Below are 12424 nucleotides of genomic sequence, written 5' to 3'. Positions count from 1 at the left end.
ATGTAGAATGATTAGCAGGACAAAGAGAAGAACCGACATCAGGACCATAATAATGTCAAGACCACAGAACACTGATCAATGCAGTGATCAATCATAACTTTCAAGGACAATGAATAAAACTTGCTTCCCTCCTCTTGGAAAGAGGCGATGGCCTAGAGGCCTGAATGAGGCATGTTTTCAGACAAACACAATGTTTCAGTTCATTTAGCTTGATTATATTTGTTATCGGGGAAGACTTCCAATGGAAGTGGGGAGAGGGATAAGGGGAGGAGTTAGTGGGTCCACAAAAATAAATTCAACAAAACATTAGAAAATACAGAGAAAAAAAACAAAACAAAAGTTCAGAAAGGGACACAAACATCAATCTCATAACCATGTTAAAATTTAATGTATACTTTTTTCTTCAAAACAAAGTCTATATAATACATTTATAATTTCATATATAATCCTCTTTTTTGTTCTTGTATACTGAACTGTTAGCAAATATTTACATTCATAATAAAAGCAGAAAATTTTGAAAATTTTAAAAAAAACTAACAAGGGGAGTGGATCTCTATAATTCCTTCTAGCCCCAAATACATTGGGGGAGGAAAGATTATATATCAAAGCTAGTAAATCCAGAAGGAACCTAAGAGATCATGCAGTCCAACATCATCCCCCCTTTGACAGATGGTCCTGGGAGAATATACAAAGGTACACAAGTACAAAGCATTAGCATCAAAATTAGAACCCAGGTCTTCAGACTCCATACCCTAGTGCTCTTTCCATTGGACCACACTGCCCTAGAATGTTTCTTTTCTCTTGGCAGAAAGGTAATGAATTACAGGAGTAAGATGCTACCTATTCTATCAGTCACAGTGACTGACTTAACAGTTGGGTTTTTTTGTTGTTGTTGTTCAAAAATAGGCTATGGTGGGGAGGGAAACAATTAGCAAATGATTATGGGATTTAAAAAAAGGCATCGATAAAAATTTCTAATGTTTAAGTCATAATTGCCCTGTCTGAAAATAATTTTTTTGTTTATCCTTTGAGAGATCTATGTCTTACACACACACACACACACACACACACACGCACTCCATATTTCTGCTGCCTTCTCCTCGGCAAAGGATATAGCAAGTGTGAATTTACTACAGGCTAGCCTGTGAAAGCTGGTGGATTAAGTGACCTAAAGACATAGCTGGAAAAGGACAAGCCCCTCCCCCTACAGCTCCCACTCTCTCCAAAGGACTCCAGGCTCAGGAACTGCTAGCTAGGTGTGGTCCTGCCCTTGTGTTTCCCCCAGACCCCCAACATCCAGCTTCAGTTTCAGCCGCTGCCAAAATAATCACAAGACACTGAGTCGAGAGGGAGGGAGATGGTCAGTCGGCATCCAGATCAACAAGCCGAGTCTCTGGTGCAAACAACCCTATTTCTATCCTGTGTCTGGCAGGGACACATCTCAGAGGCCCTTGGAGCCCGTAGCTATTCTCAGTGGTAGGAAAGCTCCAACAGAGAGACGATGGGGGGAAGGGGTAGGAGGGCCAGCTAGGGAGCAGAGGGATGAACTGGGCCTTGAAGGGCTTAGCTCCTGCCCCATCTGGAGGAGAAGCAGATCACCAAAGAGGACAGAGGCAATACCCCACTGATAAGTATCCCTTCCACTTCCTGTAGCCCTCCCCAGAAAGGAAAGGCTGCAGGGCTGGGAGGAAATCCAACCCCCTCACTGTCCACATGAGGAAACTGAGTCTCCAAGCGGCAAAGGGACTTGCCCAGTAGATCAGTAGCGGAGCTGGGGCTCCTAACTCCCAATGCTCCCAGGTTCTCAGCCCCTCTGCCAGCAAGGGATGTTGCTGGCTGAAGGCGAATCGAAGTCAGTCCCCTGGCTGACCTTCCAGGACGTGCTCACTTGCCAGGGGCCCCTATCCAGATAGGATGCCCTCTGATCCTTGCCATCTGCTCTCCAAAATAACACTCCTGCCTAGAGAGTCTGAGCTAGCGGCAGCTGATAGGGGTTGTGTCTTTTCATGAATGACTTTTTTGTTAATGAGAGGAAAGGGGAGAAAAAGAGAGTTGGTGGAAAGTTACCCTGGAGAGCCCGTGTTTCCTGTGGATGACCTCACTTCCTAAGACTGAAAGTGTGTGGCTTCACCCATCTGCACTTGGTACACCACCTGTCACACCGACAGCCATTTAGGGGGTAGGGAAGGAGCAGGGGCCAGAGCCAGGATTTCAGTCACGTGGGCAAACTCCGTCCACCGAGCAGGTCTGGATCTCAGCTTCATGCTCATTATGTGCCAGTTGCCTGGGGCACTAGAAGGTTAAATGACTGGCCCGAGGTCACACAGCCAGTAGGGGGTTGGAAACAAGATTTAGAACCCATAGATCACGTATCCTCCAAGGCCCACCCTCCCTAACTTGCCACTGCCAATCCTTAGGCTACTGTGTCCTTTGGGTTCCCAGCTATTTCTTTCCCTTGATGTATCAGTAAGTAAAAAGTATCCCTTAGGGTGATACTTTTAAAATCTAATTTGTAGCTATTTTGTATTTCATTTCTTGGTATAAGTCATTTTCCATCAATAGAATGTGAGCTCCTTGAAGGTGGGAACTGTATCTTTTTTGAAATCTTGTTACAAATTTCTCTGATAAGGTGTGGGTAGCCAAGATACATAAATAATTACCAAAGGTGGATGGATGTATTCCTATCTATTGTTGGTCTGTTGAGATTCAGCTCTTTGTGACCATTTAGGGTTTTCTTGGTAAAGATACTGGAATGGTTGGCCATTTCCTTCTTCAGTTCATTTTACATATCCAGCACCGTATCTACTGTCTGGCCTAGCTGCCTAATGTGTATGTATGTTTACATGTACACATATATGCATATATGTGTATGCTTGTATGTACATATGTGTTTATATATCCTTATATGTATGTGTGGGTATATTGTGTGTTTATATGTATGTGTGATATGTTATGTGTGTATGTATGTACTTATGTATCCTTATATGTATGTAAGCGTATATGTGTGTGTGTTTATCTGTATGTGTGATATGTTATATATGTGTGTGTAGTGTATACTTATATATCCTTATGTGTATGTATGGGCATATGTGTGTGTGTGTATTTATGTGTTTATATATATTTATGTATATGTTTATATATCCTTATGTATGTATGGGTATATATGTGTGTTTATAGGTATGTATATATGTTTATATATTTATGTATGTGTTTATATGTGTATACATGTGTATATGGATGTTTATATTTATGTGCATTTATATGTACATATATATGGTATGTCTGTGTGTTTATATTATGTATATATTTATGTGTTTGTATATATTTATGTATGTGTTTATATGTATGTATATATAGGTTTATATGTGTGTTTATATCTATTTATGTATGTGCTTAAGTGGACATATGTTTATATGTGTGCGTCTGTATATATAAAACCAAAAATCATTCCCCAAAAGATAAATAACAAAAAGATATGAACAGTTTTCAAAAGAACTGCAAACTATTCACAACCCCATGAAAAAAGGCTCCAAATCACTAATTATAAGAGAAATGCAAATTGGAAGAGCCTTGAGGTTTCATATGACACCTTGGAAATTGGCAAAAATGATAAATAAAATAAAATGGCAAAAATAAGATTGTAATCGTCAATGTGGGACAGGCTGTAGAAAGACAAGCGCGTTATTGCACTACCAGTGGAGCTGTGAATCAATACAACATTCTGAAAAGTAGTTTGAAATTATGCAAATAAAATGACTAACATATCCACACTCTTTGACCAAGAGATTCCAATGCAAGAAAAATCCCACCAAAATATTTACAGCTGCACCTTTTGTGGTAGCAAAAAAATTAGAAACTAAGCCATTACCTATAGATTGGAGAATGGCTCATCAAATTGTGGCGTGTGAATGAAATGGAATTAATATTGTGTCGTAAGGCATTACAAGTGTGACGAATGCAGAGAAGCCCGGGAAGATCTACGCAAACTGATGCAGAGAGAAGTGAGTAGAGAAAAGAAAGCAATATGCACATTGACTCTAATGATATAAATGGAAAGAACCATAAGAAAAAAAATCAAAAGTAAACATTGCAAAATTATAAAGAACAAACATAGTTGGAAAGAGATGTGAAAAGATATCCCTCGCCTCACCCCTTCGCAAAGGTGGGAGGTTCCAAATGTTACACATATTTTCAGGTTTTCATTATTTTAATAATTTTATGCTCCCCCCTTTGTTTGTCTTTAAAAATGTTATCTGAAATGGCTCTCGGAGGGTGGAAGGAGATGGGATATTTGGAGGAAGTATATTAATAGTGCAAAACCAAAGACACCAATAAAAACATATTTGGAAAAAAAATCTTTGCATCCACAGAGGCTTTGTGACTTTTTAACTCACTGTCACCTGGAATCTGTCTCTCAACTCCTCCTCACCAGTCGCATATCTGCACCCCAAGGCCCCTTCCCGGGAACCTTGTTTTAGGAAGGATCCCAGCGGTACTTCCATCTTCCAGCCTCCGTCCAGACTCTTTTCCCAGCCCACTCCCATCCAGCTCCCCTATATATGTTGTCTTCTCCCATCAGAATGGAAGTTCCTTGGGGACGGGGACCATCTTACTTGCTTGGCGGAGAGTCCGGCACATGGTCAATTCTTAGTTTTTTGATCAGCTGATGTTTTCCCCCAGTAGAACACAAGATTCCAGATTGTGGGAGCACTAATGATATGGTGATATGGAATCCTGATGATATGGAAAGTATAATTGTGTGTATGCATGCATGTATAAATATACATTTTCATGTATGTAATGTACATTTCATTTGATCCTCACAACTCTGGCAGATAGGTGCTATTATCATCCCTATTTTATAAGTGAGGAAACTGAGGTAGATACAGGTTAGGTGACTTTCCCAGGATTACAAAACTTGGAAAGTGTCTGAGGCTGAATTTGAACTCAAGCCTTGAACTATAAAAACCAATGTAGCACAGGGGCTAAGAGTGCAGCCTGGGTCAGAAAGTCCAGGGATCAATCCCATCTCTCATCCATCCTGAATGGGAAAAATATCAGCCGATCAAATACTAAGAGTTGACCATGTGCCGGACTCTCCGCCAAGCAAGTAAGACAGTCCTCATCCCCAAGGAACTTCCATTCTGATGGGAGAAGACAACATATATAGGGGAGCTGGATGGGAGTGGGCTGGGGAAAGAGTCTGGACAGAGGCTGGAAGACGCAAGTACGGCTGGGCGCCTTCCTAGACAACCCTGAAGACTTCTGGTCCAAACGATGAGCAGCCTATCTAAATGGAGGTCAAGACACTAATGACATTCTAGATACTGACTCCCAATGCTCCCAATGGAAAACTAGGCCCCAGGGAGGTTAAGTGACCTGCCTGACATAATAGGACTGTAGGTCTCAAGTTGGAAACAGTTTCAGAGGCCAGCTAGCCCTCTCCTCCATCCCAGCCTCTCCAGTTACAGAGGAAAGACTAAAGCCTAGAACATTCAAGAGACTTGCACCAAAATCCCAGATCTAGAGCTGGGAGGGGCTCTCAGGGGCCAGCTAAGCCAACTTCCTCAATCTACAGGGGAGGAAACTGAGACTAAGAAGGGAGGTGACTCCCAGAGGTGACACAGAGTCAGCTTCTGAGGTAGTATTTGAACTCATCTGCCCCCGTAGCCTGTGTGCCATCTACTGTCCCGCTGTACTACTCCCCTAGCTTGAAATAAAGGCTGTTTTTCTTCTCCCCCCCCCAGCCCTCTCATTTTAGGCCTTCAGAACATCTCTTTCCCACATTGGCTCAGTACAGAAGCAGTCTTTCCCGGGATCCTTATCCAGATTATCTTTGTGTGAAGTCAGTGGCTTTCTGCTACGCCCCCCAACAACCACTCACTTCCTACAGTGCTGATAGGTAGGAGTAGGGAGCTCTGGATGACCCCGTGTGTCCCATGTGCATGGGACAGTTAGACAAAGTTGAGGGATTATTCACTTCCTGCCCCCCCCAAAGAAATCCCAATCATGACAGCCCCTACTTCATGAGGCAGACCCGGGACCGTGCCATACACTGGTTTATTTGCGGCTAGAAGCCGATCTGCACTGGAGGATGCCCAATAACAGAAAACATGGAGAGGGCCTTCTCAAGTGGCACTTTCAACTTCTGCAATTATTAGGCGACCCTCCTATTCGAATGGCTTCCAACAAATACAAATGCATGCACATGAGTGCACGTGCACATACACACACATACGCAGGGGGTGGAAGGGAAGGAGGTGAGAGGGAAGAGAGAAGGGGGAAAGGGAAGAAGAGGAGATGAAAAGAAAATGGAGGAGGCCATAAAGATGCACACCAAAATACAGCGGGATGGAGAACTAGGGAAAGGAGAAGAGAAAAGGGGAGACAGACAGACAGGAAAGAGAGACAGAGACAGACTGAGAGACAGAGGGAGGAGGGAGAGACAGACAGACAGAGGGAGAGACAGAGAGACAGAGAGACAGAGAGGGAGAGAGAGAAAGAGACACACAGAGAGAGATAGAGAAAGAAAAAGGGAGGGAGAAAGAATGAGAGAGGGAGGGAGGGGAGAGAAGAGAAGACAGGAAAAAGAGACAGAGAAATGCAGAAGAGAGGAAAGGAGAGGAAAGGAGAGGGGAGGAGAGGAGAAGAGAGGAGAAGAGAGGAGAGGAGAGGGGAGGGGAGGGGAGGGGAGGGGAGGGAGGGAGGGGAGAGGAGAGGGGAGGGGAGGGGAGGGGAGGGGAGGGGAGGGGAGGGGAGGGGAGGGGAGGGGAGGGGAGGAGGGGGAGGGGAGGGGAGGGGAGGGGAGGGGAGGGGAGACAGGAGACAGAGACAGAGAGACAAGAGAACAAAGAAGGGGAGAGAAAGAGGAGGAGGGAGAGAGAGGAGGAGGAGGAGGAGAAGGAGAGGAGGAGGAAGAGGAGAGAGAAGAAGAGAGAAGAAGAAGGAGAAGGAGGAGAAGGAGGAGGAGGAGGAGGAGGAGGAGGAGGAAAAGGAGGAGGAGGAGAAGGAGGAGGAAGAGGAGGGGGAGGAGGAGGAAAAGGAGGAGGAGGAGAAGAAGGAGGAGGAAGAGAAGGAGGAGGAGGAGGAAAAGGAGGAGGAGGAGAGAAGAAGGAGGAGGAAGAGAAGGAGGAGGAGGAGGAAAAGTAAAAGGAGGAGGAGGAGGAGGAGGAGGAGGAGGAGGAGGAGGAGGAGAAGAAGAAGAGAGGAGGAGGAGGGGGAGGAGGAGGAGGAGGAAAAGAGGAGGAGGAGGGGGAGGAGGAGGGGGAGGAAGAAAAGAGGAAGAGGAGGGGGAGGGAGGAGGAGAAGAAGAGGAGGAGGAGGAGGAGGAGAGATGGGAAGGAAAGACAGACACACTCATATATACTAACACAGACATACACACACATCCACATACTCACACTCACTTACATAGACACACATACACACACACACACACACACACACACACAGAGGTAGAGCTAGAAAGCAGCCTCTGAGTCAGAAAGGCCTGGATTCCCATAGTGCTCAGGCAGCTCCCTCAGCCCAGCAGAGGCAGGGAGAAGGGTCTGCCTCCAGAAAAAGGGCACAGAGTGACAAGTGCAAGGAGAGAGACAGAAACTGATTTCATTGATTAAAGATGACTCCCAGAAGAGGAAAGGTCCATCCCAAGCAGATCTGCCCCTTTAGCCTACAGCTTCCCAGGGCACTCAGAGGTTAGGTGGCCTGCCCAGGATCACACCACCAGGACAACGCTCTCTAGCCTAAATCTGGCCTCAGAGTTTCATCTCCTATCTCCAAACTGCCTACTAGATGTCCTGCTGACATAAAATTCAACTGGTTGCAAAAAAAAAAAAAAAAAAGCCCACCCATCTTCCCAGCGTCCCCACTTGCAGCTGAGGGCACCCTTCCTCTACCAGCCCCTTCCTACTCCTCCCAGAGCCAACCAGTGGCCAAGTGCGGTGGTTTTTGTCTCCCAATGTCCGCCTCTTATCCGGGACCTCCATCACCTAGCAGCCACGACCTCCTAATTGGCCTCCTTGCCTCCTGTGTCTGTAATCTACCTTTCAAGTAGCTGTCTTTCTAAAGCAAATGCCCAAGGGTCTCACTGACTCTAGGATAAAATATACTCAGGAAGTCCCCTTCCGGCTTCCTCCCGGCTGAATCCAACCTTTGGAGGGGTGGATGCCAGACTAGGGAGCTGAGTCCAAATCTGGTCCTTACCACTTCAATTCTCTGGGTCTCAGTTTCTTCATCTGCAAAGTGAAAGGGGTGGACAACGTGCCCTCTTGGTTCCCTTCCAGACTGAGATCAAGGAGTCTCCCCTTTTTTTTGGGGGGGGGAGCCTGTCACTCCCCTTTCATGTATGGTTTTGTTCTAGACAGAATGGGAGGTTTTTGAGAGCAGGGGTTATTTCATGCAGGTGTTCTCTGCTCCCCTCTCCCCCGCCTCAGGGCTAGATATATTCTCAGCACCTAGCATGGTACCTGGTACACAGAAAGCACTTAATAAAGGCCTATTGACTAACTGATTCCAGCCAAACTGGGCTGCAGGGGCATTCCCTGGGCCTTCACATAAGCTGCACACATCCTCAACAAGTATTCATTAAGCCCCCTAGTCCGAAATGGGCTCCGGCCTCCTCCTGGACTCTCCCAGAATCCCACTCTCCGATGTCACCTCCCCAAAGAAGCCTGGATCTCCTCTCTGCTCCTGCTCTGCACACCTCCTTGTCAGATTCCCAGATCCTTTCTAGCTCCCACGTCCCCAAGGGCCAGAAATGTCACTCTTCATTATCAGTTCAGAGACGGCCAGGCTCAGGCTGGAAGGTGGCCACTTGAGCCTCATTTTACGGAGGAGGAGGAAATTGAGGGCAGCAAGTGGCAGGTCTGGCATTGGAACCCCGGCCTCTGCCTCCAAATCAGCTGCTCTGTCCATGGAAGCACCTCCCTGGGAGGCACCTCATAAAGAAAACTCTGTTGCTCGATCCTTAGAATCCAAATTCAATGTGTTACCTCACTCCAATTAACTGAAAGGAAGCAAAAGCCACACCGAAAAAGGCCAAGGAGCTCTGGGCCGTCTTCTGCAAGAGCGGCATGAACACACACACACACACACACACACACACACACACTCACAGAGATACATACTCACAGAAACACACAGATATACAATCACACACTCACAGAAACAGACACACTCACAGAGACACACACTCAGAGAGACACACACACTCAGAGAGACATACACAGATACACATTCACACACTCACAGAGACACATATGCTCACAGAAACAGACACACACACTCACAGAAACAGACACACAAACACACACCCTCACAGAAACACACTCACACAGATACACACACACATACACACACACACACACACACACACACACACACACACACACACACACCCCAGCCCAGGTAATCAGCGCCCTTTCTGAACCAGAAACCCGAGTGACCAGGGCACTCCATGCCGTGCCTAGAAATCCTTAGAAGCAGCCAATACTTGAGGAGACGTCTTCACTCTGTCTTCCTCACAAGCCCTCCAGGACAGTAAAAAAACAAAAAAATAGGGGACCATCTAGGGAAAGGAAAGAGCTCGGAGTCCCAAACTGGATGCTAATAAAAGCATTATATTGAGGGATAAGTCAGTGGAAAGGAGAGGGGCAGGAAAGAGCCATGGGTTCACTGGCATAGGGCACTCCCGGGTGAAGAAATTCCCTCCACCAATGCAGGTAGGCACCTTCTCTGCAGCCATCAGTCTCAGTCCAGAACACAGAGAGCAAGTAACTGGCTAGGGGACAGGATTTGAACGCAGGGCTTCCCAGCTCTGGGGCTGACTGTTGCCTCTCTAACAAGTAATGCTCTGCCTGAAGGCTGGGAGAGCAGATGGAAAGCTGGGAGTCTCATTCACAATTTGGCTCCCAAGGATTAGTCTTCCTTTAAACGTACCAAGGCAATACTCCCTCAAAGCTACTGCCTTCAGCCTTAACCTGGAAAGCCATGGCCCTTCACACCCAGCTACACACACTCACACTCCCCTCACACACACACTCACACTCACATCCCCTTCACACACACTCACATTCCCCTTATACACACTCACTCACATTCCCCTCTTACACACACTCACACTCATCCCCCTCAAACACACTCACACTCACACTCTCACACCCCCCCATACACACACACATTCTCATTCATAGACTCACATTCCCACTCACACACACACTCACAATACTCTCACACATACACACACATCCCCACTCACACACACACACATCCCCACTCACACACACACTCATACATACTCTCACACACACACATCCCCACTCATACACACACACATCCCCACTCACACACACACTCACACATACTCTCACACACACATCCCCACTCACACACACACACATCCCCACTCACACACACACTCACACATACTCTCACACACACATTCCCACTCACACACACACTCACACATACTCTCACACACACATCCCCACTCACACACTCACACACACTCACACTTCAGCCTAATTCCTACTGGCTCTCCAAGGCTCAGCCAGAAGGCTGCCTCCTCCGGGGAGCCCCGGGCCGCCCCTCAGCCCAAAGCGGGGTGTCCTCCAACAGCCCGGAGCTCCCCGGAGTTCCCAGAGCGCTTTCCTGCCGTTTCTCTCCCTGCACATCCCCAGCAGCAGCTGCTCTTCCCTAAAGCCCGGTGGGGGAGAGGATTTCATGGCGACAAGTCTCTCCAGCTAAGCAACACAGCCCCGGCCCTCGGGAAGCTGCCCCTGTCCCCCCCCCCCCCCCCACCGAGGTGGGATGGCGCATTCCCCTGCTCCCCCCCCCCCCAGCACCCAAGCTGGACGGCGCACTTCCCTGGCCTCTGAAAGCTTGCCTCCCCTCCCTCCCCCAGCACCAGGCTCCCAGAGGGTGATTAAGGACCGAAGAGGCATTCGGGTGAAACACTCCGGAATGAATGACAAAGGGCCCCGCGGGGAGAGTGGTGTGGGAAGCCTTTCCCCGGAGGTCCCCGAAGGTTCGGCAACTAGGGAGGGGAGGGAACGCGACTCGGAGCCTGGGTTGGGGGGAGGGGGGAGTCCCCGGGCTGCCCGGGGGCGCGAGCCCGCCAACTCACGTGCATCATGGTGACCAGGTGGCAGGGGTTGAGCAGATAGATGACGGTCTTGGTGGCGAACTTGAAGCCCACTTCCACGCCGAAGGTCAGGCACAGGGCCACGAGGAGCAGGTTCTTGAAGAGGCTCTCCCTGGCCGGCGGTGGCGGCGGCGGGGGCCGGGGGCCCGCCCCTCGACCTCCCCTGTCCTCCTTCGGCTTCCACAGGAGATGCCACAGAGCCACTAGGATCTCCAGCACGGCCAGGGCCAGGAAGGCCCCGCTCTCCAGCAGCCGCTGCTTCCACGAAAGGAACGCAGCGCAGTCGGGGCCCCCGTTGCCTTCAAAGCTGGGGTCCACGCCCCCGTAGAGCCAGTCCAGGAGGCTCTGGTGGCTGTATCTGGCCATGGTCTTCTTCCAGGCTAGTTCTGCTTGACCAGCCGGGAGCGAACAGGAATACGCTGGAACCCAGAGGCTCGGCAGCTGGCCGGACGTCACATAGAAAGAGGGGCGACCCCTCCCCTCAAGTCACTGGGACGCCCGAGCCAAGGGACACATGGGAGACTTCAGGCTACGGGCCCGGGGGCTTCCGGCTGCTCCAGAGCCCCCCGAAAGCTCGGGCTCCGGGTCCAGACCGTGGGAGCGAATGACACCGCCGAGCCCCGAGCGATCTGCAAAGGAGGACAAAAAGCCAATGTGTTCGAGTCCGGGGAGGTGGCGACGGCACTTGGAGGGAAAGCAGCAAGCAGACGGCCGGGAGGGAGGGCTGGGGAGCCCCGGAGAAGGGAAAGAGGACAGGAGAGGGGGTGGAGTGGGGGGGATGAAGTAGGCAGAGAGGGAGCTAGAGGGGAGGGTGGGAGGAGGGCCCTCCCGGGGAAACCGAGGGAGGAGAGGCGGGCCAACGAGAGAGCCGGGGCGGGGCGGGGCGGGAGCGACTGGGAAGGTGACACCAGGAAGGTAGACACGCGGAGGCCGGCCAGCAGGGGAGCCCAGTGGCGAGGGCAGGATTACGCGGCTTTCACCGACGCACCACAGGCGGCCGGCCGGCCGGGAGGGAAAGCTCCTCTGCCCTCTCAGCCCGGAGCAGACAGCCAACTTCCCCGGGAGTGCCCTCTCCGGGCAACTGAGACGGGCCCCCCCAGCTCCCCCAGTCCTCCCGCTGCCCCGGCCCAGGTAGAGCCTCAGGGGAGCCCTCGGCTCCGCCCCCTGCCGGGACAACCGCCCTCCCCAGGGGCAGCGAGCGCTGCCCCGCCTGCCGAGACCGCCCCCCTCCCCTCCTCTTCCCCCCACCCGCAGGCGGGGCGGGACCTAGGAGGTGGGGCCAGT

General features: G+C 49.7%; 1 protein-coding gene across 1 annotated transcript in view; it reads right to left on the bottom strand.

Moving 5' to 3' along the window:
- Positions 1–11536, bottom strand: part of TMEM164 (transmembrane protein 164) — a 126725-nt gene extending 115189 nt beyond the window's left edge. Inside the window, exon 1 of the mRNA XM_051968218.1 lies at positions 11123–11536. Within this exon, the coding sequence (XP_051824178.1) occupies positions 11123–11506 (384 nt within the window). The 5' untranslated portion in view covers positions 11507–11536. The remainder of the gene's footprint in view (positions 1–11122) is intronic.
- Between the last annotated feature and the right edge of the window lie 888 nt (positions 11537–12424).

This window comes from Antechinus flavipes, chromosome X (genome assembly GCF_016432865.1).
Source record: "Antechinus flavipes isolate AdamAnt ecotype Samford, QLD, Australia chromosome X, AdamAnt_v2, whole genome shotgun sequence".
In the NCBI taxonomy this organism is placed as follows: domain Eukaryota; kingdom Metazoa; phylum Chordata; class Mammalia; order Dasyuromorphia; family Dasyuridae; genus Antechinus; species Antechinus flavipes.
This window is presented reverse-complemented; position numbering and strand designations above follow the sequence as displayed.